The sequence below is a fragment of the Dama dama genome, chromosome 19, assembly GCF_033118175.1.
Source record: "Dama dama isolate Ldn47 chromosome 19, ASM3311817v1, whole genome shotgun sequence".
Taxonomy (NCBI): Eukaryota; Metazoa; Chordata; class Mammalia; order Artiodactyla; family Cervidae; genus Dama; species Dama dama.
The window spans coordinates 75,741,903-75,768,454 of NC_083699.1; the positions used below are offsets into that span (position 1 = coordinate 75,741,903).

At 50.2% G+C, this 26,552-nt stretch overlaps 1 protein-coding gene across 2 annotated transcripts in view; it reads left to right on the forward strand.

The window, feature by feature from the left end:
- Window positions 1-18,814, forward strand: part of C2CD2 (C2 calcium dependent domain containing 2) — a 64,517-nt gene extending 45,703 nt beyond the window's left edge. For both annotated transcript variants that reach the window (XM_061167536.1, XM_061167537.1), the window contains exons 11-14: window positions 221-334; window positions 3,177-3,304; window positions 5,549-5,873; window positions 14,496-18,814. In XM_061167536.1, the coding sequence (XP_061023519.1) occupies window positions 221-334; window positions 3,177-3,304; window positions 5,549-5,873; window positions 14,496-14,716 (788 nt within the window). In that variant the 3' untranslated portion in view covers window positions 14,717-18,814. The remainder of the gene's footprint in view (window positions 1-220; window positions 335-3,176; window positions 3,305-5,548; window positions 5,874-14,495) is intronic.
- Window positions 18,815-26,552: the final 7,738 nt, after the last annotated feature.

Consider the following 26,552-nt stretch of genomic DNA (forward strand, 5'->3'; position numbering starts at 1 on the left):
CGGGGAATCTTTTGTTGCAGCATGTGGGATCTAGTTCCCTAACCAAGGTTTGATCCCAAGCCTCCTGCTTTGGGAGTGTAGAGCCTTAGCCGCTGGACCACCAGGGAAGCCCCCCAGGCTGCTTGAAGTAGAACTGAAATGAGACATGATTTCACTTTCCGGTGACTGCAGAGTCGGACAGCTTTCGAAGGGCCACTATAACCAGGATTTCTCCCTGCAGAGTCTCCCCTGAGGACACCTGTCAAGGTGAAGGTCATCGAGAAGGACATCTCGGTCCAGGCCATTTCCTGCCACGGTGCCCCCGTCAGCAAAACATTCTCTTCCTCAGACACAGGTAACGTGAGACCACTCGAGATGGTCCCCAGTCGGCTTTTTCAGGCTCTGCTTGCGAGCTCTCATCTGGTGAGAAAACGCATTTCCTTGTTAGAGTTTGGGGAGAGTTGTTTTTTTTCAAGGATGAGTAAAGAACTAGAAGAACAAGAGGGAAGTGGAAGTCAATGGAAGACTGAGGGTGGCATTGGCATCCCTGCCCTGTGTTAGGGAACTTGGACAAAAGAAGCACAAAACCCAACTCGTGCCCCACTACGAAAAATTTATCACTGTTATTTTTCCTCTTGTTCAATGTGCCAGTTACCTGGATATCATAAAATAAGCAGGGTTCAGGGATGTAATTGTAAAGACTTCTTTATTTTTTGTCTCCGGAAACCTCTGTAAGAAGGTGGCATGCTAAGTCGCTGAGTCATGTCCAACTCTTTGCAACCCCTTGGACTGTAGCCTGCCAGGCTTCTCTGTCCATGGGGATTCTCCAGGCAAGAATATAGGAGTGGGTTGCCATGCCCTCCTCCAGGGGATCTTCCCCACCTGGGATGGAACCTGGGTCTCTTACATCTCCTGCGTTGACAGGTGGGTTCTTTGTCACTAACGCCACCTGGGAAGCCCCTGTAACTGGGTTAGTGTTCCCAGAACTCTGGATGCAGGTTCCCACTACCTGGTCGCTTGTGTCCCTGCCGTTGGAGTCAAAGCACAATCTAAATTTGGGGTTAAATTTCCTCCCTTTGATCATCACATGTGACCTGCAGTTTGAGAAGGATGGAGCAGGCAGCTTCTCTCCAGCTCGCCCACCAGCCCCTGTCCACCAAGTCCTGTTTCTTTTCTTGTTAAGGTCGCGGATGGGATGGGAGGAGTTGGCGGTGGGCAGGCAACTCTCCTTTGATGGGTGCTGTCTTGGGATGGCTGTGTGTTCTCAGAGCCTGGCAGGAGTGGGAAACTGCCTCTTCCCTGTGGGAGTTTCCCTGGTTCTATAGGAGCTGCAGGGTAACCCCCCCTCCCCGTCCACCAACTGCAGAATCCTCGGCAGAAGCAACATCCCTCCTCTGGCTACTCCCGAGGGTCCTTGCTCAGCTCTGCCTTGTAGCATGGGGGCACCTTCACCTTGAGCGGGGTGTCCCCGCTGTGCTTCCCCCGCTGGCCCGAGGGTGGTATCACCAGCCCGCTCTGTGCAGCCAGGGACCCTGGAAGCTTTCTCAAGCACAGCTAACATGTGGATGGGCTCTCTGAGGATGGACAGAAGCTCTGGGCTCGGTGATGCCGCCCCCGTCCTGAGACCTGGGACTGACATCGCAGCCATCTCCCAGGAGCTCTCACCACATTCCATTCTTCCCCTGGGCCGGGGGGTGGGGGGTGGAGTCAGTGGCCACATAGGTCTCCACCACTTGGTCCTTCACGACAGCCATGGAAGTGGAGATCTGTGGTCCACAGACTGAGGCCAAGCTGAGAAAAAGTTCTTGTTGACATCCTGCCCCTTCACCCCATGTCCTTTGCATTGTCCCAGAGCAGCGATTACCTATGAGGTCCAGCAGCATCTCTGAGTGGGAAAGACCTGGCCAGGAGGCGGGGGGTGGGGGTGGGGGTGGGGGGTCCCAGCCCTGCCGCCCACCACCTGGCCACCTCCTCTCTTCCCCATTCCTCAAACGGAGACTGAAAAAGCTGCCCCCCTCTGACACCTTGGGGGTAATTACCTGAAACAACACTCAGAGCTCTTTTCAGGACTTGGGTCCGAGTTAAGCATTCCCTGGATATTGGCCGGGTTGTGGGCTCAATCCTGGGGAGGAGCAGCTTCCATGAACGGTCCCTCAACACCCTGAACACTAGCTTATGTGTCCGAACCTCCTGGGAAGGCCAGGGAATAGCTGCATTGCCCTTCAGACTTCACATCTCCCCAAAGCTCAGAGGTTTCTGTTCCCTTACATGCCTTAGTTATTTATCACTCCACTGAGACATCGCTTCCGTACATTAAAATGCATGATGTGAGGGTCTCCCTGGTGGCTCGGTGGTAAAGAATCCCCCTGCCAATCGGGAGATGCTGGTTCAATCCCTGATCTGGGAAGATCCCACATGCTGCAGAGCAGCTAAGCCTGTGCATTGCAGCTACTGAGCCTGTGCTCTAGAGCCCGCGCTGGAGACTAGCCCCCACCTGCCGCACCTGGCGAAAAGCCCAAGCAGCAGCAAAGCCAAAAATAAGTAAAAAAAATTATTATTATTATTATTTTTTAAGTGCATGATGTGAAGCATACACCTTGGTGAGTGTGTGTAAGCGCAGAGCATCAGCTGTAGACCAAGAACATTGCCTGTCCCACTTGTGAAGTTTCCCCACAACCTGCCATGCCCACTGTAAAAAAAATTATTTATAAATTTTATTTTATTTTATTGACTGCACTGGGCCTTCATTGCTACGCACGGGCTTTCTGTAGTTGCATTGCACAGGCTTCTTATTGCCGTGGCTTCTCTTGTTGCAGAGCACGGGCTCTAGAATCTGGGCTCAATAGTTGTGGCACACAAGCTCAGTTGGCCTGAGGCATGTGGAATCTTTCCGGACCGAGGATCAAACTGATGTCCCCTGCATTGACAGGCAGCTTCTTAAACACTGGACCACATTCAGGAGTGAAGTCCCCGGTGCGCACCCTTACATCCGGTCTCTGCTTACCCACTTCTGAGACAGCATGGAGTCGTTGCGACAGGCCAGCTGCCCACAAAGCCCAAGCTAGTCACCCTCTGGCCCTTTGCAGAAAATGTTTGCCAGCCCCTCCTTAACGACCAGATCTGTTGCCCCGTCTTTGAAGTTCCGGTCAAAGTTTCAGGTTTAGCTAATGAGCCCGACCCTGCTCTTCCCCTGGCAGAGCTGCTGGTGCTGAACGGGGCCGACCCGGTGGCTGAAGTCGCCATCCGGCAGCTCAGCGAGTCCTCGAAGCTGAAGCTCAAGTCCCCGAGGAAGAAGAGCACGATCATCATATCCGGGGTCTCCAAGGTGAGCCTCTCCGCCTCCCATATCTGCCCCGCCCCGCCCCAGCTCTCCACTGAACTCCGGAAAGTTCCACCCCCAAATGTCAGGTCACCTGCATGCTTGCTACGGGGCTTCAGTCATGTCCAACTCCTTGCAGCCCCATGAACTATAGCCCACGAGACTCCTCTCTCCTTGGGATTCTCCAGGGAAGAATGCTGGAGTGGGTTACCATGTCCTCCTCCAGGCAATCTCCCTGACCCAGGGATCAAACCTGCATCTCTTAGATCTCCTGCATTGTAGGCGGGTTCTTTACCACCAGTGCCCGCCCGGAGAATGTCAGGTTGTGTTCCCCCAACAAGGGGTTACTTGTGGCATTTTTGTTTACGCAGCTTGTCCTGTTGAGGAAGGAACTTGACGGTTTCTGACCTGGGATGCTTTGGGTGTTGAGAGGTTGGTGAATCATTTGAAGAAAAATTACTGAAAGAGAAAGACCGAGATGAGGTCAACTCCCCTTCGGGACAGGACCTCCACCCCCATCACCGCCGTCTTGGGGAACTTTCACTTTACACATGACTCATTTCCAAACACTTCCTTTTGCAATGAATGTTTATGCCTCCTGCCATCAGAGAAATGAAGCTTGTTTTAAAACACATCCCCGTCCCCGTGCCTTTCTTATGCTGTTCTGCGACCTTAGTCCAGGGCAGATGGCAGGCTCGAGGCATCCCAGGTGGACAGTGGGCAGGCCAGGCTACTGGAGAGGCCAGCCCCTCAGGGCAAGGGCCCAGGTGACAGTCCCTTACTCTTGTTAACCTTTCAGAATGAGCAAAGAAAATGTGAGTGATGGAGCGGCAGGTGGGAAATTTAGTAGTTGGGAGGGGACAAGGAGGAAGATGCATTTTTGGACACGGCAGGTGGCTTGATTTCTTGAGGGCATGAGAAGGTGGACTGGAGGGCATGCTGAGAACTGAGCCCCTGGCTCTTGGGAAAGGAGCCAAAACAGGTCCTGGGAGGTGCTAGGGGCGAGTCACCAATGTTGCAATTGTACCCAGGCTGTGGGTGGCCTTGGAAACTTAGCTTCCAAGAGCCAGGTGATGCCTCTGGGTTTCCTGCATGCACTTCCAGAAGCAGCCAGCAGGGGGCGATGGCATCTCTGGAAGCACCTGGCTCAGTTCAGTAGTTGGGTTTTCTTTAGGATGAATAAATGAGTGAGTGTATTTCCCTGGTGGTCCAATGGTTAGGACTCCGAGTTTCCACTGCAGAGGGCAGGGGTTCCATCGCCTGGTCAGGGAGCTAAGATCCCACATGCCAAGCGGTGTGGCCAAAAACAAAACTATGCTAAACTAAAAACCAGAAAATAAGAATGAGAGTGGAAGTGTTAGTCATTCAGTTGTGTCTGACCCTCTGTGACCCCATGTACTGTAGCCCACCAGGGTCCTCTGTCCATGGATTCTCCAGGCAAGAACACTGGAGTGGGTAGCCATTCCCTTCTCCAGGGGATCTTCCCGACCCACGGATAGAAACCAGGTCTCCTGCATTTGCAGGCAGATTCTTTACTGTCTGAGGCACCAGAGGCTTCAAAAATAAAAAAGAACAAAAGAGTTAAATAAGGACAAGACTTGTGACTGTCTCCATCTCCTCTGTGTCTTCTCTAAGGTTTTATTCTAGATCATTTAGTCCAGCTGACTTACCATTTTTGTTGTGGTGGTTGTTTAGTCGCTAAGTCATGTCCAACTCTTTGTGACCCCTGGACTGTAGCCCACCAGGCTCCTCTGTCCATGGGATTCTCCAGGCAAGAACACTGGAGTGGCCTGCCATTTCTTCCTCCTGAGGATGTTTGCAACCCAGGGATTGAACTCACATCTCCAGCACTGGCAGGCGGATTCTTTATGCTGAGCCACCAAGAAAGCCCCATTTTTACTGAAGGTCAAATTGTCTCAGATTGAATCAGTGGGCATTTCTGACTTGGGTCAGAAAAGGCAGTTGTCAGCAGTCATTAAGCAGACTGTGTACCACCTCTGCACCCAGACGGGGTGCTCTTCCCCAGACTCCCCTGGCCTGGCACCTCAGGCCGACCCTCTGCCTTGGGAGACCTGCGTCCACTGATTCTCAGCTTCCTTAGCTGTCTCCTTGGAGGGCCGGGCACCTTCGGACGCCAAAACCAACCCCACGGCTGTGTGGGTGGGGCTGTCAAGGCTTCTCCAGCTCACTGCTCCTCCCGAGTATCCTTGCATCTTCCTCACCCTGACTTTGTCTCTCACCCCCGGACAGACCTCGCTATCTCAGGACAGTGACGCAGCCCTGATGCTGGACTACGCAGCCTCCATGGATGGTGCCCGCCAAGAGGCTGTCCCCCAGGACCAGCCAGAGGTGGCTGTGACCTCTGCCCTGCCCAAGGAGGAGGAGGAGGCCCCAGTGGGGACCCTGCCAGCCCTGGAGCCCCAGGAGATAGAGCTAGACTCCTGGGACTTGGAGAAGGAGCCACCGGCTGGGGCATGGGGTGGCCAGGCCCTGCAGGACCCCGAGGGGGACGAGTTGTCTGAGAGCTCCCTGAGTGTATCGGAGTTGGAGCCAGCCACTGCCAAGAAGCATAAAGGTACCAGCCCCTCCCCACCTCCCTGCCTACCCCGACCCTGCTCTCCATCACTCCCCTCCGCCCGTCCGTGGCTTCGGTCTCCTGCTAGTTTCCAGACTAAAATTCAGTTCTCAGTCTCTGCTCTCTTTCCCCTCTCCTCTACAAGGGCACCCTACCCTTGCACCCCCATGACTACAAAAACACTTGCACTCAATGTCTGAGCCCATTTTGAGCCCATGGGCAGGGCTTGGGGCACGTATAGAACACTTCTGAGTGTGAGCAGCGAGGTCATCTCTCTGTTCTTGGGGCCACTTGGTGTTCATGGCTAGAGGCACCCTGTTCTCTGTCTTTGCACCCTCCTCCTGGGAATAGAACCATCCAGAGAATGGAGGGGGGCCACCAGGAGCCACATACCACGATGGAGCCAGGGAGACCTGCTGGGCAGAGACTGGGGTTCCCTCAGCTGCACAGATGGGCTCCCCTGCACTTGCATGCCTCTCAGACTCTTCTCTCCAACTGAAACCAAACCAGACCTTCCCATTCATCCCTAACAGGACCCACGGGGAGAGAGCTCCCTTGAAAATTAACCAATTAACTTAATACATGTGCAGAGGTAAGATAATCATTGTATTAGAATACGCGACTGCTTCACATTAGCACTAAAACAGGGCTTTAAATCTGTACATTTCTTTAGTGTGCAATTTAACCCAGACAGCACTTTGGCCCGATGGTGACCTGAAGATTCTTGCCAAGAGAATTTAGCCCAGAGGTTCAGCCAGCTCTAGATGTGAGGCTTCAAGACTCGCTGAGTCTCAGCCCCCTCCTCCATGTACGGGGATGTACCTACTGCGGTGCCCGCCTCCCCAAGAACCTCCCGGGCGGCCGGGCAGTTATAGGAGGTCCCAGTGCAGAGGATGGGACAGGAGAGCCGAGGCAGGGGCCGGGGCCAAGCCGGGAGTCCTGGGTACAGCTCTGTGCTACATCCTGGCTCCTCGGCGAGGGTAGACATTAAGAATCTCGCGGGTTGGGAACCGTGGTCAGCGGCTCTGCCTCCTGCTCCTTTGTTCTTGGTGCCGGGGACCAGTGCAGTGGTTCCTGCTTGGGGCAATCGTGTCCCCTCCCTAGGGGACACTGGCCGTGGCTGGAGAGTTTCAATTGTCATAGCGGGGAGTGGGGGGCGCTGCTGGCTTCAGCCAGGTCAAGGCCAGGGGTGCCGCTCATCACACCTCGGGGCACAGGACAGACCCGGTATCCTTGGGATGGAGCTGGAGAGCCCTCCCCATTCGATTCCTGTCTCTCCCCCCTGACCCACCCCCGCAGATCAGGGGACAAATGGGGGAGGAGGCAGAAGTGAGAAGAGGAGAGAGAGAGAGGAGAGGATTCCTGGATGTGGTTCCAGACCCTGAGATGAAGATCGGACTCCAACTGCCTGCTGCTCGATATTGAGACCTTATTCCCAGGGCCCCGTCGGGTGGCCAGGAGTGGCGTGGGGAGCGGTGACCTGAGCACTGGCTCTGTGGCGGCTTCCTGGCCTCTGTTGTAAAAAAGGTGGCCTGGCTGTTGGTCCACAGCCCGGCATGTACCACCCCCCCACCCCCAGCATCTTGGGGCCAGAGCCGCCCAAGGGGGCTCACCTGGACCTAAAGCAGGCAGGTAGGCGCTGGGCAGGGTGGACACATGGGGAACAGGTGGGTGCACCCCTTCTGTGCCCAACAGACCAGCAGGCGTCTCCTCTTCTCACAGAAGCCGACCCTGCCTCCCGCCCTCAGTTCATTCTGAAAGGCTGAGCCTTGCCAACCCGGGTGCGTTCAGAGACCGCGGCTTGCTCCTCCCTCCCTCCCTCCGCGGTCCTCCCAGGGAGTTCTTTCCCTGCGGTTTGTGTCCTTGCTGTGTCCTGGACACCCAGCTTCTCTTCCGTGGCCGGCGGGATGGGTGACACCCTCACTCCTGGGGACCTGGTGCCCACAGGTGCGCTGGTTCTCCACCCTGAGCCCTGCGGGCGGCGCTGGGCTCACAGGACGCACCTCACTCCTAGGGCTTCACAGACCCAGGATTTTTTAAAGGGACCCATTTGGTAGCACTTTAAAAAATTGCTTTACATTCCAGTGTTATCTGAGAGATTTGTTGTCAGAACCTTAGATGCATTATGCAGATGGTTGTTGTTTCCCACCAAAACTGGTGATAAAGAGGCAGCTCTCCTTTTTAAACTAAAACCAGTTTTCAGATTAAGAACCACCTGTGTCTCCTGTCATAGGAGGAAGTTAGCTTTCCGAGACCTGTCTGCCTGTTAGAATTCCCCTGGAATTCTGCTGATTGGAAATCTACTTACTGTGATGATGCAGCCAAAACAGGAAATGCATTCCTCAAATTAGTTTTATTTTTAGCTTAACAAAGCCCTGGTATGCTTACAGCACACTGCGAATGTGCTTCAGACAAACCAAACTTAGAAGTGGCTAAGATGGTGCATTTTATGTCTGTTTTACCGCAAGTAAGAACAAAAGCATTGGTGGAGACTTTGAAAAATATTCAAAAGTAAGACAAAGAGAAACAAACCAACGTCCTACACAGTAACGTCCTATGTTGTGTGATGTAAATGCTTCAAACTCTTACCGTCTCGCATTCTGATTTTGCTGTTGCAAACTTTTCTTTTCACTTCTTCCTTTTCTCCATCTCCTGCTCATCCCCTTTAACTTAAGAGGATCGCTATGCCAACCAGAGTTAATTGCCTACACAGTAAGTTATTTTTGTTTTATATATTTTTTTTAAATTAAGAATAGTCTTGCTATGAGGAAAGCAGATATCCTAACTGAGCTGGAAGTTAAATAACCTCCCCACTTCCTTATTCCTCCCGTCCCTTCCCAGTCTGACCTTCCCAGGATGCTAGTTTTCCCACTGTCCTCCTTCAAAGTGCCCTGGTTAGGTGGTAGAGGAATAGCGTCTCAGGGAAAGACAGAACTGTGTTAGCTGATGTGACAAAACCACCTCACCAAGAGATACAGACAGACCGGCTTCCTTAACTGGCCTTGGTTCTAAAAGGTAGTCATTTCTATAAATGGGCTGTCCATGGTTCCACTTGAAATCTAAAGCTGTCCTTTGGGTAGCAAACTGCAATCTACAAGTTTGCTTTTGGTCACCGTTCTCCTATCTGTAAGATGTTGGGACACATTTTTCCATGAGCAATTTATGTCTGTTAAATTGTGGAAACAACCAGGAATAAAGTGGGGAGTATCTGCAACATTAAATAGAATAATTATTTTTGATTCCTTCATATATGAGTTTATGGGGTTTCTCGGTGGGGGTGCCAGTGGTAAAGAATACACTTGTCAATACACCTGCCAATGTAGGAGATGCAGGTTCAATCCCTGGGTCGGGAAGATCCCTTGGAGAAGGGAATGGCAACCCACTTCAGTATTCTTGCCTGGGAAATCCCATGGACAGAGGAGCCTGGCAGGCTACAGTCCATAGGGTCGCAAAAGAGTCAGACACAACTGAGCAACTAAACAACAACAATGTGTTTATACTTGAGCCTTATATATATATATATATATATTTTTTTTTTTTTTTTTTTTTTTTTTTTTTAATTAACCTTGCTGGAACCAGGGAAAGATTTTTTTTCTCTTCCTGGTGCCATCTAAGATTTTGGTTATTTGCCTTAAGTTTCACATAGCCCATTTTCACATTTGACCTTCAGGCTTCTTTAAGATCGGGAGTGAGGTCTGAGCCTTGCTTCTTGCCAGTCAGGTGGATGAGATGGGCTTGTTAAATCCAAACAGCCCCACTCCCTTGCCCCATGCTTGTGACTTCCCTCATCAGCAAAGAGTGACAGATTCTGGGGCCCGGGGAAAGTGTGACCTTCCAAACTATAGAGTTCTTGTGTTATCAGGGTTCTCCAGGGAAATAGAATGGATTGGTTCTAGATTTCAAGGAGCAGGTTTGTGTGGGTGAGTCTGAAACGTACAGGGCGGACAGGAGCTGATGCCGCAGTCTTGAGGCAGAATCTCTGCCCCGGGGATCCTTCCTTTTTGTTCTCAGTTGATTGGATGAAGGCCACGCATGTCACCTGGGGTATCTCCTAGGGCTCAGGCACAGATGGGAGACCTGGACCACACGGACAGGGGCTTCCCAGCAACACTCAGCTCAGTGCCGGATGGAGTCGCTGGGCACGCTGGGCAGACTGACTCGGAACACTGGGAGCCAGTGTCCAGGTCACTGTGGCTCTGTACGGTACTGCCTCCCTGCCAAGAAGAGGGCACTTGCCCGTCTGAGCTACGACCTGCCGCGGTGCGGCTGTATCGGCGTCTACCAAGCGCACCCGTGGCTGTGTCCATCCCCAGTTATTTACCCCGAAGGTCACTGTGCTTGAGGGGCCAAGTTTAAACAGACAACAACATTATTATTTAGTGATGAAAATGGAATAACCTCGGCTTGTACTGGTCCTTCTTCACATGTGATGAGTTAAACTGTGGAGCCTGGAGAAGGGCTCACAGCGTTGGAGTATTCTGTCCTCCCCAGGCCACTAGCATGCCTTTCATCACGCCCAGAAGCCTATCCAAGTCCCTGCCAAAGAGCAGGGCTCTGCTCTGCGCTCCCTCTGAGAACTGCTCAATCCCACCCTCTGGAGGACTCCCCAGTGGCAACTTGGCAGACCAGCCCTCCAGATGCCCGACAGCCACCTCCAGCTCAGATGCATCCTCAGCAGCACAGAGGAGCCAAGCTTTGCAGGACAGAGCATGTCCCTCTCCGAGTCTCTACTTTTTTATTTGTAAGCAAGAGATGAGAGCACCCTCGGAGGTGGCTGGGAAATATAACCTGGGCTGCAGCTTGTAGATGTGCAAACCTCAGTCTCTCCCCTCACATGACCATCCTCTGTCCAAAAAGCCGATGTCCCCATAGAAGCCTCAACAAGTTGTGTCAAGTTAGGGGTCGATCTGCACCAGAGTACACGTGACAGCATCCGGTTCTGCATTGACACTGAACAGGCAAAGTTAACAACACAGCACACCTGCTCCAGAGGGTGGACTTGAGGATGAAGAACAGAAACCGCATGTGTGCCTGGCAGAGCAGCGCGTGTCCATGGCCAAAACAAGGCGCAGTCTTCCACACGGTGTCCAGGGTTCAAGGATACAGGAGGATGTGGCTGGTGTTTCAGGATCCTCATCTTAAGTGAGATCTTCCCCTTCCCTGTCTCGTCTGTGTTAGATCCTGGGGGTGGCTGAAACAGACTTCCACAGGTGAGGTGCTTTAGACAACAGAGGTTTCTTCTCTGAGTTCCAGAGGCTGGAAGTCCAAGATCAAGGTGTGGGCAGGTCTGGTTGCTCCTGAGACTGGGAGGGAGGGTCTGTCCCAGCCACTCCCCCAGCTTTGGGGTGGGGGGATTTCTAACAACATAGCACATTGCCTCTTGGCTTGTAGATGTATCACCTTGATCTCTGCCTTCATCTTCACATGGCATTTCCCAGTGTGCCTCTGTTCAAACTTCCCCTTTTTATAAGGACCCCAGTCATACTTGATTAGCACCTGTCCTAATGACCTTGCTGTGACTGAATTGTCAATGTCATGACCATATCTCTAAGTAAGGTCACATTATGAGGGCCTGGGGTTAGGACCCCAACATAAGAATTCTGGATGGACAATATCCAAACCATGACACCACCCCAACTCACACCTCAGACCCTGCCTCCAAACCCTGGATGGGATTTCAGCAGAGGGACACGTGTGAAATGGGCTTTGTGGATGGAGTGTTTGAGGGGAGGTTCTCTTACTGCTGGCTTCCACATCCCTAGGTCTGCAGCTGGCCTGGGGGACAGACCAGTCTGCTCCCCTCCCCACACTTCCATTCCCTGTCCTCCACCCCAGGGAGATGGGAATGGGAAGTGGGATTAGAGTCTAGATTAGCCAGATGGGTCCCTCGGACCTCCCTCCCTCTCATGTGTTCTAATGTGACACCCCACATTTACATGCCATTTGAGGGGCTGAAGCCTGGCGTGCTGCCTTCCATGGGGTCGCAGAGTCGGACATGACTAACTGTGCAACAACAACAAAGCTTAACCCAGAGCAGGAACCTGTAGACCAGAAACACCTCCTAAGTGCCTCCCGCCCCCCACCCACCCCAACCCAAGGGAACCTGGCCAGGCTGGGAGCCTCCGGGACATTTGAGTCCCTGGGTCATTCACCAGCAGGCATCACTATCCACCCCACTGACCAGACTCCAGGGTCAGGCCCCGTGGGTTGTGGTGACTCCAGCCACCACGCACCCTGCCTGATGGTTTTTTTTGAGATATGCTGCATCTTCCAGGGATTAGAATGGATCTGGGAATGGACCTCTGAGGTCCAGGGAGCAGCCAGTCAGGCCCGTTGACAGGAGTAAAGCCACTGAGACTTATTTTCACCTTTCTGCTCTGTCCCCTTTCCAGCCTTCCTCAAGCCCCCGCATACCACCTCGTGACTTTGGTGGCGGTGGTGGTCTAGTCGCTAAGTCGTGTCTGACTCTTGTGGCCCATGGACTGTAGCCTGCAGGCTCCTCTGTCCATGGGATTCTCTAGGAGAGAATACTGGAGTGGGTTGCCGTTTCTCAAACTCATGTCCATCAAGTCGGTGATGCCATCCAACCATCTCATCTTCTGTGTATATATATGTTTACAATTATATATGTATTTATATATATTTGCAATTATATATATATTTGCAATTATATATATATTTGCAATTATATGTATATATTTATGATCATTGTAAATATATACATATTATACATATACATATAAATATATATAACTATAAATATATATAACTGTAAATATATATATACATACACAGAGGATGAGATGGTTGGATGGCATCACCAACTCAATGGACATGAGTTTGAGTAAACTCCGGGAATTGGTGATGGACAGGGAGGCCTGGCGTGCTACAATCCATGGGGTCGCAAAGAGTCAGATACGACTGAGCGACTGAACTGAACTGACTGATGTGTGTGTGTGTGTGTGTGTGTGTATATATATATATATACTGATATATATATGTGTATCCTAATCAGCCTTCTTGAAAGGTGATTGTATCCAAAGAGAAAATCAAAACAAGCCTTTGGGGGCGGCTTTGACCCAGTGAAATTCAGCCCATTTCTCTTGAGCTTCCGCACAGAAGCTCCTAAGTTTTCACGTTCTATGGCTGATATCAAAGGCAGATGTCTTCCTGCATTTATCATAGTGTTTTCGTTCCCGTGGTGGTGTCTCTGTTTCTCTGTCCCACCTCTCAGTCCTCAGGGGTGGCTGCACGTTTTATCCGGAGCACCAGTCAGGAGAGGAGACCCATCCATTCTGGGCAGAGCAAGTAGGACGGGCACCCTTAAGTTCAGGTCAAGGGTGCGGGCTCTGAAATTCGTGGGGTTGCCGCCTTCCCCACAGCCAGTGCTGATCCTGCGAAGGTCTGTGGACAAGGCTGGGTCAGATTCCACGATTATCTGTAGATTTCAGCTAGAAGAGCAAAGTGTTGCCCTTGGGCCTCGCGTTTGGATACAGCTGGATGGTTTCTGCATATGTCACAGCTTTTGAAGTACTCACTGGATCTGTCATGAAAAGAATGAATTGCCAGATTAGCTATGAAGCTCCTTATTGGGAAGGTCAAGCCATTCTTCTTTCAAAGTCCTTAACTCCTACATGCAAATGGTCATGGGTTTCACAGCCTGACTGGAAGGGACCCTGTTGGGCCTTGTTCACAGGATGTTAAACTAGTTTGTGGAAGTGAAAGCAGATTAGTGGGCTCTGTCCTGTTGCTATGGTAGCTGGCCTTTAACCTTTAAGGAACTATCGCCATTGAAATCATTGCTGCTGCTATATTTGTTCTATTTCATGTTCTATCATTTTACGTCGAATCCGCATAGGTTGGAACAAGCAAAATTGAGGTTTTGTCGATCAAAAGGGATCAAGTAACAGACATTTCATGTGACTTAGCTTGATAGACACACGCTGGATCTGGAGTCACAAAAGCTCTTCCTCCCCCAAAGAATAAGTGTTATTTAACTTTCCTAAGGGGCTTCCCAGGTGGCTCAGTGGTAAAGAACCCACCTGCCAAGGCAGGAGACCGGGGTTCGATCCCTGGGTCAGGAAGATCCCCTGGAGAAGGAAATGGCAACCCACTCCAGTATTCTTGCCTGGGAAATCCCATGGACAGAGGAGCCTGTTGGGCTACAGTCGACAGGGTTGCACAGAGTCGGACACGACTCAGGGACTAAACAACAACTTTCCTAAGAAGGTGAATATCATTTCTGTCAGAGTCCTTAATTTGGTTTTAATATCAGCGCATCCTTTCTGAGTCATTAGAGCCCTGCTCTGCTATTTATACTGTTCCTCATGACAGGGAGTGGGTAGGGCTGGGGGACCCGTAAAAGTCGGGGATCTAAGTGCCCTCCCTGGGACTGGCTTCCAAGGGACAGTCCAGCCCGCTGCCCCTACTCATGTTCTGAGCTGCTCTGCTCACTACACCTTGGGAGCTCTTGTGTTGCACGCAGGCCTGCCCCAGCTGCCTTTCTGCACTTGCAGTCACAGGCTGCCTGTGTTAGTCACTGGAGCTGCCTTCTCTCCTTCCCTCCCGGACACGTCCCAGCCTCTCGCCACAGCCCCCTGACCCTGTTCCTTGCTCTTTCAGGAGGAATTTTAAGGAAGGGTGCCAAGCTCTTCTTCCGCCGGCGGCACCAGCAGAAAGACCCCGGCCTGAGCCAGTCGCACAACGACCTCGTGTTCCTGCAGCAGCCTGATGGGGCGCGGAGGAAGGGGGCGACGCTCTCCCGGATCCTGAACAAGAAGCTGCTCTCCAGGCACCGGGGCCAGAGCACCCTGAATGGTGCCCCCTCGGACCCTTGCCCGTAGGCGGGTGCCTCCTCCGCGGGGATGCTGCAGGTGCGGACCCACCATCACCACCTGCCGGGATACAGCCAGGGGGCCAGCGAGCTGCTGGACGGCCACCCTGTCCACCATGTAGCTGGGTTTCTTCCAACCGTTTTGTCTTTTAAAGGGGGAAAAAATACAGTCTCCATCCAGGAGGCTTCCCTGAAGAGAACCTGCAAAGCCCCATTTGCCACCAGAAGCCAGGGGACCCGAAGACTCCACCGTTTGCCTGTGCTCACAGCTCAGGATTGAAGTTGAATGGGAGGATGCTTCCCGTGTGAGCTGTGGAACTCACTGTAAGGGGCTGTGGACGGGCAGCTGGGGAAACGAGCTCAGTCCTCCGTGCTCTAACCTTGGTTGGCGCCTGGACCACGTAACAAAGGGGACGGTCCCTGCCTGCTGTCACTGTGAATGGAATGGATGGGTCACCTCTCCTGACTGGCCACTCAGAATAAAAAGTGCAGCTGCCCCTGCAGACTGAGAGGTGGGATACAGGCAAACAGAGAAATCACCACAGTAACACAGACACTATGACAAATATAGGAAGACACTTGCCTTTGATATTAGCCATATAACTTGAAAAATTATGCAAATACTAAATATATCCTATGCATATTATGCTGAACACTTTTCTAAGTTTACTTTGAGCCTATTTGCAAGTAGGAAATATGTAAATCCTTATGTGGTTTTACGTTTTTCTGGATAGCGTCAGAAGCTATAATAACACCACAGAGCAGTCAACACACAGAATGTTTTCCCTGCCGTCTGCCGTCCGGGCTCACAGGAGAGCAGCCAGCCCGTCAGATGAAGTCAGGAGCAATAAGCCACAGACACAAGGATGTGTTCACCATACATATGTGGTTTTTGTTTAGTTCAAGGTTTTGCCAAATATTGCCAACAGCTGAAACAAAGTACTATCAGGGCAAAGGAAGAAATCATTTTATGTCTCAGGTGTGAGCCTTAGGAATGGAAGTTTAATAACAAATGAGCCAAACATACATCAGATTTCTTTTATGAGCTCTTCAGAATGCTACTGTGAACGGTGCTCAGCCACTCTTGGGAGGCCCTTGTTTTAATTTAGTGGAAAAAGCAGTGAGCTTGGCACACAATGTTAGTACCCTATGGATCTTCCAAATAACCTTCCTCATCAATTCGCCTTTCCCCTGGGGGAAACCACGTTCCTCACCCGTGTGCCCTTCCCCTGGGGTCCAGTTACAGTTTTTCACTCCTTCTGGATGAGCCACTTTTAAGAGAAATGCTTATTAAGGAGCACCTGTCATCAGGATGACAGGTTTTGCATAAGATCCATTTTTCTCCATAAGACTCAAAGCCAATTATGAAAACTTGGCTTCTGTCACAGATATGAAATTGGGTGAGTCCCTTTCTAGAGGTGCTTTTGTGACTCCTTCAACATATATTTCAGGGGTAAGAGAGCCAGGGATGAGCAGAAACCTTTATAAAAATCAAGTTTATGGAATTCTTTCCTTTCCTACTTTTTTTCTTTTTGAGGATGAGATTAGAAAATAACATTAAGAATTTTATTTTAGGGACTTCCCTGGTGGTCCAGTGGTTAAGACGTCACCTCCCAGAGTAGGGGGTTCAATCCCTGGCCAGAGAGCTAAGATCCCACATGCCTCGTGGCCAAAATCTAGAATATACACAACAAGCAATATTGAACCAGGTTCAATAAAGACTTTACAAATGGTCCACATCAAAAACACTTAAAAACCAGGAATTTTATTTTTAAATGCACATTTCAAAATCCTTAGGTGTCCCATGAATTATCAAGTGACTGTGAAGTGACTTTTTTAGCATACGTTGCTTTTAAAGATTATACTCCAATTGTTATCACTGTAAATTAGCATTTACAGATAAATTAGCTAATTTATCACTGTAAATTAGCACCTGACATTCCAAAATCTAGTATGTTCATACCAAGTTAGTCCCCACAGACTAGAAATCGCTACTAGTCTTTTGGAACCAATGGTCCCATTAATGTTCTGTTTTACTTGAGGGATTCTTGTCCTTTTTCATGTGGTCGGCAGAACCTGTGACGTTTCAGAATTAATTCTAAGAGGGTACTGTGTGTGTCAGAATGTCAGGCAGTGATCAGAAGTTGTTAGTGCAATTTTTTATTTGATTTGAACTCAACTTCTTTGAGTGTGAAGGTGTCAGAGTTTTAGTTTCGACTTTTTTGCTCTAAAAGAAGTCATAGCCATTCCCATTCCTGAACAACCCCACGAGCATCCTGTTCACTGCTCCATACCTTCATCCAGGGCTCTGCTTCTCAACTTTCTCAAGACCTGAAACCTTTGCAGGGTCCTGGGGAAGTGTCTGGGGCTTTCTGTCCAACCTGTGAGGGAGAAACACATGGATTAACACAAGAGGGGGTGTGTGCTGATGAGATGTGTGTCTGCTGGTGTCTATTAGATGCACATCACGAACCCTGTACATTTAGGTCACTCCAGGAGCCCACCCTCCAGATGCACATACATTAGTCTCCAGCAGATGGATTTTTCTGAAGTGACAGAGGACACTGACATAGGAATAAGACAAGAAAAATGAAAGGTAGCGTCAGGGTAGTGCCATGAGAACATGGGCTGTATTGATACTGTGAATGTTTCATTTCCAAGCTGTTTATCCAGGTGTATTTTTTAATAGTGTAGGATATTTATGTTAAATGTCATTGACACCAAACATCAATTAAGATTATACACCAAATGCAAAACCTACTTATTGTAAATCACTTCATTCCCTTTACCTTTTCCACATGTGAGAGTGGTTTGGCGGCTTTTGATATTGTTTTGATGAAATTTCTTGCAGAATGGTGGTTTGAAAGCAATTTCTCATGAACACTAATATTATTGTGTATCTGTATGTCTGGAACCAGCTGCTCGTGTCGGTTTTAATGTTTCAATACTTCTATTGGATTTGTTTAAGGACAAGCCTGTGTTATTTCCTGAGGAATGAAATGGACCTTTAGGTGTGTGTCTGTTTTCATGTAGCATCAACAGAAGTACCCATCTCATCATTCTGGCTGAAAACCTGCTGTGAGGAAGAAGGTTTAGACCGTGCACTTTACTTCAATCAGGTCTCAAGTTTAAGTCCACAGCATCCCTGGATTTCTAGAGATGATTACCTGGCCTGCTGCTGCCAGCCAATCACAAGCTGGGTGCCTGTCCAGATGTTTGATTGGTCTCACTGGTCACATCTATAGAAGAATGCTGTACATTTTCTTCTTGGACAGAAAGGGAAAGGTTAATTTACACTGCTGCCACTCAATTCAAATGTTTTCTGAGTAATGTTCTCATGGCCCTCAGTCTTGAAACTTGAAATGTAAGTTGGTGGCTGTTGGAAGTCAGAACATTTAACTCCGTCAGATGAAAAACAGGTCTTAGCACCAGCCTAGACCTTGCTGCCCAGTCCTGCCACCACCACCCCAAACCTGCGAAGGCGTGATGACCAAAGCAAGCGGCCCCAGGGACATCAGCACTGCTAGTCCTGTGAAGCAAACTCAGGTTACACCTCTCTGCTTCCTTCTTTTCCTTTTTTTTTTTGGCATTCCTTCCTTCCAGATGAGGAAGCAGTCAAAATGCAACAAACTGCCCCATTCACCCTGGAGGAGGAAATGACAACCCACTCCAGTGTTCTTGCCTGGGAAATCCCATGGACAGAGAAGCTTGACAGGCTACAGTCCATGAGGTCACAAAGGGCTGGACATGACTGAGCATAGCACAGCCCCATTCCCCCAGCTTCCAAATGACCAGTAATGTGCCATTTATAATTTAGGCTTCTAGTTCCCCACCTCCTCAGTGTTATATCAAAGCTACAGGTTTTTGTTTTTTTTGTTTTTTTTCAAAAAAAGAAGAAAACAAAAGGGTTTCCAGGTATGCGGAGAGGTTTGGCTTGATGACCAAGCATGGTGATGAATTTACCCGACCGTGATTGTATTCCTAGGTAGCACTTTAAAAACAGACTGCAATCTCGTACTGACCTTGTGTGGTTGGGTTCATTCCGGGAAGATGTGGCTGGAACGCAAACGGTCTTGGAAGGAAATAAACGGGCCCACAGAACACTAAACACTGAGTTGTCTTTGCTGAGTCCTGTGCTGCCCCAGTGTCCCACAGCTTCTCCGAGGGTCTGGGAATCCTGGTCTTTCTCTCGTCAGATGCGACCCTGGTCAGCTGGTTGGAGGAGGAGCTGTCCTAACGTTCTTCATAAATGATTCGTATGTCGCTAAGTAGCTGCTTTAAGCCTGGGGTTAAAATCATTGACTGGAACGACAGTCTCTCCAGTGAATGTTAGGACCCCGGTGAATTGTAGGTGCTGCCTGCTACTCAGGGTCTCTTGACCTGGGTCCCCCAGTGGCTATGTGACCCCAAGTGATCCCCAGGGACTTTTTGAGGAGCACTGTTCCCCTTGGCGTGAAACTGCTATCCATCCACCATGCCGCCATCATCGCCCTGCCCCAGCTGCCTGAGAATTGGAGGGGTAGATGCCAGGTGGGGCCTCAGGATGGCTGGGATCCAGGCTGCGGTTTCTAGGGATAGGGGTGGGGCAGGGGCCGGGAGGGGCGCACAGAGTAATTCTGTGCCAGCCCTGCAGGCCTCATGTCTTGGCTGCCTATCAGCTTCCCTGTTTGTGTCAATTTCCTCCCCCCCTGCTCTGCCCAAGCCCTAAGAAAACTGGTCCCCAGTCCAGCCCCCCATCCCCATCCCCCACCCTTCCTCTCAGCTGTCCTAACCCTGAAAGTTCTCTAGGGTATGGAGTGGTCACTTGAGGGCCAAGACTGACAGCCCTGCATTTCAGAGGAAGAGTCCGCCTACATAAAGCCCCAGCATTGCAGGCTCGTCTCTGGGTTCTCTGCTCTGGACATGGCAGGTGGCGATGGCGCTGAGTCTGGTTTGGGATTAAGGCATCCCAGGCCCTCTGTTGAACAGCTGTGTCCTGTGTGGCCAGCAGTCTATTCTGTGCTGACACTCCAGGAGGAGTCTGGATGACCAGCTGTCCAACCCGATCTCCCGGCGGTCACTTGCAGGTGCATACTGTGTTCCAATTCCGTCTACACAGCACAGATGGATCCAGTTCAGCCACTAGCACATTCCTTGTGGAGTGCACACCCCTCAGCCCTAGGACACACCTCTCCCCGTCCTTATGGTCTAACCAAACAAGTCCTGCATTCTACGTGAAGTGCCTGCCCCAGAGCACTTCTGTCAGCATCCTTCAGCCCTGTCACTCAGCCCCTTCTCACCCTGTCCTAGACTTGAAGCCCAGCAAGAATGTGGGTGCCCGTATCCCCTGGGTTTAGAATGGTGCCCACAAAGGGCGATGATGGACATCAGTTGACAGCTTTGTATCAGGAATTCTGCTTACCCACTCCTACCCCATTCGCCAGGGTCCGAGGATGGAGCGGACATGGAGGGGATGTGCGTGACAAAGAGTGCTGCTCTGGACCTTGGTCCCTCACAAATGTTGAGTGCTGTATGTATGTGTCAGTAAATCATCTATCAAAAGAAAGGCAGCTTGCTCACCATAGAGGGCTGGATACCAGCATGAATGACCTAGCACAGTGCCTGCCCTCAAGAGAAAGCTGCCAGACCAGGCCCCCTTCCCAAGGTAAGCCAGGGGCATCACCCTCCACAGCTGTCCACAGCTCACCTCTGCTCTGAACCATAACTGTCCGTAATACAAATGGCCAAGCTGTGCCTTGCATGTGCCAGGCATTCAGAACTATTCATGATACTGATGCTGTCAATATTCATCAAGTTGGATGTTTGTATAGGTGCACTGGGCTGCTTGATATTTTAGAGAAATACCAGGGGAGGACTCGTGATCACAGTAATTATTGCCAAAACTAACTGAGCACTTGCTATGTGCCAGGATTTTGCAAAGTATTTACTAAACACTGACTTCTATGCTCTTTGAAGCAACCCTGTGAGTTATGATCTCAGGAAACTGAGGCATAGATAGGTTAAGTCACTTGCTCAAGATCACACAGCTGGTAACTGGCAGGACCAGAATTTAAGCCCAGGCTGCCTGGCTGCAGAACCCATTTTTATGACCACTAGTCTCCCCTACGTTGTGTCAACTGAAGAGATCAAGGACTTGGGGCCTCACGGGGTCTTTCCCGAAATTTATGTTATGGGTGAGAATGACGGAACATGAGATGCACTGCTTGGCACATAGTAGGCATGAGACTACTTGCTGGTTAGTTCTCTTTATCTGGATGGGAAGAATTAGCCAGATTGAAAGCAGGAGCTAAAGGTGGGGTGGAGAAGTGAAACTTAGGATGTGTACATCCACAATATCCCCTAGCAAAGGAGCTTTATGTTTAAATTAACAAAAAACCAGAGCTATGAGACATGTAGCAAGCAGGCCAATGTCAGGGCTGAGAGCATGAGCCCCAATCTGGGGCCGCACAGAAAAGCAATGACATCTTAATGTCACAGCTGCTCTCTGTTCGGGAAGGACAATCCACTGATAGTGTGGGAAGCACTTCTCTGTTGATGTGGGGTTTTATACATATTTATTTATTTGACTGTTCCTGGCACACAGGATCTTGAATCTTTGTGGCATGCGGGATCTTTAACTGCAGCATGTGGGATTCAGTTCCCACCAGGAAACTAACCTGGGCCCCCTACATGGGGAGCGTGGAGACTTAGCCACTCAAACACACAAGGGCCTTGTGTGTTTCTGTTTTTAATTCTCCCAATTTATTTTTAAAAATTCCAACCTACAGAATAACCTATGTATCCTTCACCTAGATTCACTGGCTTTGCTCCATTTGTTCGATCCAGGATCTAGTGCTCAATTGATCAATTATTGTTTGAGGACATCATGTTTCACCCTAAATTCTTCAGAATGCATTTTCTAAGAACATGTTCTATCACTCAGTCATGTCCAACTCTTTGTGACCCCATGGACTGCAGCACTCTGGACTTCCCTGTCCTTCACCATCTCCTGGAGCTTGCTCAAACTCGTCCATTGAGTTGGTGATGCCATCCAACCATCTCATCCTCTGTTGCCCTCTTCTGCTCTTGCCTTCAATCTTTCCCAGCATCAGGGTCTTTTCCAATGAGTTGGCTGTTCACATCAGGTGGCCAAAGTACTGGAGTTTCAGCTTCAGCAACAGTCCTTCCAATGAACGTTCAGGACTGATTTCCTTTAGGATTGACTGGTTTGACCTCCTTGTTGTCCAAGGGACTCTCAAGAGTCTTCTCCAACACCACAGTTCAAAAGCATCAGTTCTCCAGCACTCAGCTTTCTTTATGGCCCAACTCTCACATCCATACATGACTACTGGAAAAAGCATAGCTTTGACTAGATAGACTTTGTCAGCAAAGTCATGTCTCTGCTTTTTAATATGCTACCTAAGTTTGTCATGCTTTTCTTCCAAGGAGCAAGCATCTTTCATTTTCATGACTGCAGTCACCATCTGTAGTGATTTTGGAGCCCAAGAAAATAAAGTCTTTCACTGTTTCCATTGTTTCCCTATTTATTTGCCATGAAGTGATAGGACCAGATGCCATGATCTTTGTTTATTGAATGTTGTTTTTAAGCAAGCTTTTTCACTCTCCTCTTTCACTTTCATCAAGAGGCTCTTTAATCCCTCTTCTCTTCTATCATAAGGAGGGGGGGGTGTGTCATCTGAATAGCTGAGGTTATTGATGTTTCTCCCGGCAATCTTGATTCCAGCTTGTGCTTCATCCAGCCCAGCATTTTGCATGATGTACTCTGCATAGAAGTCAAATAAGTAGGGTGACAGTATACAGCCTTGACATACTCCTTTCCCAATTTTGAACCAGCTGAGAGGGTAACAGGCAGGAAGGCCAGGGGTGTCCAAATGGAGGAAATAGGCTGCAGGTGTCTTTTAAAATTCTGTGTTGCCACGATGACACCTGGTTCCACCAGAACTTAATTTTTCTCAAACCTTGAGCTAACCATGTGTTTTTCCTGTGGAAATTTTTTTCTTAAGCTATGTAATGAAACTATGTATTTGCTTTGGAACTGCCTTTCTTCAAAATGGTTCCACCTAAGACTAACTATTTTTTCTTTTCTCAAACCTTGGCCTGGTAATAGCTCAACAAACCAGTATTCATATCAATTGTTTTATGGCTGAAGGATGATACACCTTGTGCCATCCTATCTCAAAAATGCATGTTGTGGGCGAGGGGCCTGGTGAGACTCCGTCAGCCCTGAGGTGTCCCTCTTATCTGATTAATGGCTTTCTGACAGACATGAAACATCCAGCTAAAGACTAGCAGGGGGCACTCTCCGTCTCCCTCTGATGTCTATGTCAGAAGCTTTCTCACTTTAATAAAGCTCTGCTACACAAAAGCTCTTGAGTGATCAAGCCTGGTCCCTGGTCCCAAAGTTAAATCTTCAGAGATCACAAATCTGACACTGTTCACCGTAAGCCATCACAGCCCGTTGTTTCATGTCTGGTTCTAAGAACAGGGGCATCTTCATATCATTAATACAATGATCATGCCAGGGAAACTTAACATTGATGCAATATTCCAATTTAGTATCACAGTCCATATTCACGTTTCCTGATTGCCTCCATGACATCCTTTATAGGTGTTTTTTGTTTTTCTGTCTGGGATTCAGGGAAGACCTGTTATGCGTTAGTTGTTAACAATTAGAGTTCGAAACTTCCAGCAACAAACTTTTTTTCCCCCTAGACTTTATCATTTTGGATACAAATCTGCCTTTAAATGAGTTCTTTCCAGCCCTCATAGATGGACTACACTGAACAGGCTGAGAATTCTTGTGAAAATGCAATGTGGCTGGGATCCACATTCCCAGCCCTGGGCTGAACACCTTCAGGTCATTTTTATTTTCTGTAAACAACCTTCTCTGTGCATATATACCAGCACTTATTTGGTGTGCAGGGAGCAGAGAACCAGCCATCGGGGATGAGACCTGGGAGTGATGTTTCAAGAGGGGTGGATGTGTTGGTGGGGGTTGCACATTAGCTGCTGTGGTCAGTTTGGGGCTCTTGGGAGTTGGGGTGCACTTGGGCAAAGACCTGAATGATGGGGAGAACCTGGGAACATGTCCCAAGATATAGGGGTGAATGTAGACCTTGGCAACGTGTTCGAGGAACAGAAGGTTGAAATCTCACCACTGGGTGGGGCTCAGCAGGGCGGAGCTGAGGAGGCACAGGTGAGGTGATCCAGGTGTGGGAGGCCGGGATTTGGACCTACTGAGACTGCCACCGGGCAGCCACTGGGGAAGGCTGTCTGTCAAGGTGGGGGAGGGGCAGAGAAAGGAGCACCAGCAGCACTTCCTCCCCAGTCCCTATGGACACGCCCTGCTGATGGGAAATTAAGATCAACTTCACTGCCCAGGGCAGGAGTTCAATCCCTAGTCAGGGAATTAAGCTCCCACAAGCCTCAAGGTGCGGCCAAGGAAAAAAAGATAAACCTTGTACACAGATCGATTTGTACAAGTGAGTCCGGCTGAAGGATAAATTCCTGCAGGTGGAACTGCTGGGCCAAAGGTTTTGGACATCGAGGATTTCTGTGGATATTAACAGATGGCCCAGATGGAGGCTGTGCTGATTACATCTGAACCTGGAAAGGATGAGACCATTTGTTTCTCTACAGTCTCTTCAAAATCATGCTATTAAACTTTGAAAATCTTTGCTAATGTAAAAGATAAAAACGATCTCACTGTAATTTTGCTTACATACACAGCTGCAATAATATAGTTAGTCAGCGTTTCCTATGGGTTTCCCAGGTGGCTCAGACAGTAGAGAATCTGCCTGCAATGTGGGAGACCTGGGCTCAGTCCCTGGGTTGGGAAGATCCCCTGGAGGAGGGCATGGACAGTATTCTTGCCTGGAGAATCCCATGGACAGGGGAGCCTGGAGGGTTATAGTCATGTGGTTGAAAAAGAGTTGGACATGACTGAGTGACTAACATACATAGGAGTCATTGTATTTTCTTTGAACTGTCCATAGACTGTTCATTTTTCTATTGGGTTCTTTATCTTTTTCTTATTGGTTCTTAAGAGCTTTATATATATTAGGGGAAGGAGCCCTTTCTAATATCAATTTCAAATCATTGCTCTCAGTTCAGTCCCTCTCTTTGATTTTATTAATGAGTTTTTGCCAGGCAGAAATGTACAAGGCAGCTACATTGCCAAATCTGAGCGCCCAGGACTAGATGAGGATCCTTCTGGTCTCTTCTGTTTCCAGTCCTTTGTGATTGTTTGTTCAGTGAATGATAGGGGTTGAGGCCATACAAGCCCCATCCCTCCCCCAAGCTTGGGTGGAAGGCAGAGCGGACAGAAACAGTTAGTGCCAGGCGGGGGCGCTCTGGCCTCAAGTTCACAGCATCCAGGATGCCTGTAGGTACTTGGCACAGCGCAGTGTGGGGCAGTGGTTAAGGCAGAACTCTGGGGACTCCCAGGGCCTGGACTGAAAAGGCAGGATCCCCACTCACCAGTGAGCTGCTCTAATTTATGAGCTTGGCGGGCAGGTCAAGAGCCTCTAAGCCTTTACCAAGTGGGCAGAAAGATGACCAAGAAGGGTAGCAAGCAGCTCCGTGGGCTAAATTCAGAAACCGTTATTCCTGGGCAGCAAACAGATTTATGGACACGGGCGGGGTGGGGTGGTGGGGGGAGGTTGAGATGTATAGAGAGAGTAACATGGAAATTTACAATCAGTTCAGTTCAGTCGCACAGTCGTGTCCGACTCTGCGACCCCATGAATCGCAGCACACCAGGCCTCCCTGTCCATCACCAACTCCCGGAGTTTACTCAAACTCATGCCCATCGAGTCGGTGATGCCATCCAGCCATCTCATCCTCTGTCGTCCCCTTCTCCTCCTGCCCCCAATCCCTCCCAACATCAGGGTCTTTTCCAATGAGTCAACTCTTCGCATGAGGTGGTCCAAGTATTGGAGTTTCAGCCATACCGTATGTAAAATAAATAGCCAATGGGAATTCCCTCTATGGCCAGGGAACTCAAACAGGGGCTGTGTAACAACCTAGAAGAGTGAGATGGGGAAGGAAATGGGAGGGAGGGGACATGGTGCCCCTATGGCTGATTCATGTTGATGTTTGACAGAAAACAAAACTCTGTACAGCAGTATCCTTCAATTAAAAAATGAATTAGAAAAAAAGAAACTTCGACTTTCTTTCTCCTCCCCCCCCCCCCCCCCCCCCCAGGAAATTAAGTCTCGAAGGAGCCGTCACAAGAAAGGTCCGCGCGGGGTGGGGGTGTGCGAGTTGCCAACGCGAACCCGTCGCGGGTATCTGGACCCGCCGCGCCACGGGGGAAGGGGCGCGCGCGGCCGCTTGACGCCCCCTTCGGCCCCGGGGGAAAGGGCAGCCGGAACCCGCCACGCGTCTCCCGGCCGATCCAGATCCACACCGCCCGTTCACCCAGCGACCGGTCCACGCCTCGCCCGCGCCCTGCCACAGTCCAGTCCACGCCGCTCCGGCCCCCCTCGTCCATGCGGTCCGCAATCCCACTGCTCCGTCCACCGCATCCGCTGCCGCTCCACCGCCCTGTGCCACCTCCTCTCGGCCCACACGACCCGCGCCCTGCTGCTCGCTGGTCCATGCCGCCCGCTTCCGCGTCCACACCGCCTACTCCCAGGCTCTCCAGTCCACGCCGCCCGCTGCCCCGTCCACACCACCCGCTCCCGGTCCGCCCTGCCCGCTCTCCAGTCCAGACCGCCCGCTCCGCGGCCACACCGCCCAGTCCAGGCCCACGCAGCCCGCTCCCGCTCTCCTGTCCAGGCTCTCCCGTCCACGCCGCCCGCGCCCCCTGAGGACTACAACTCCCACAATGCCCCGCTGCCGCC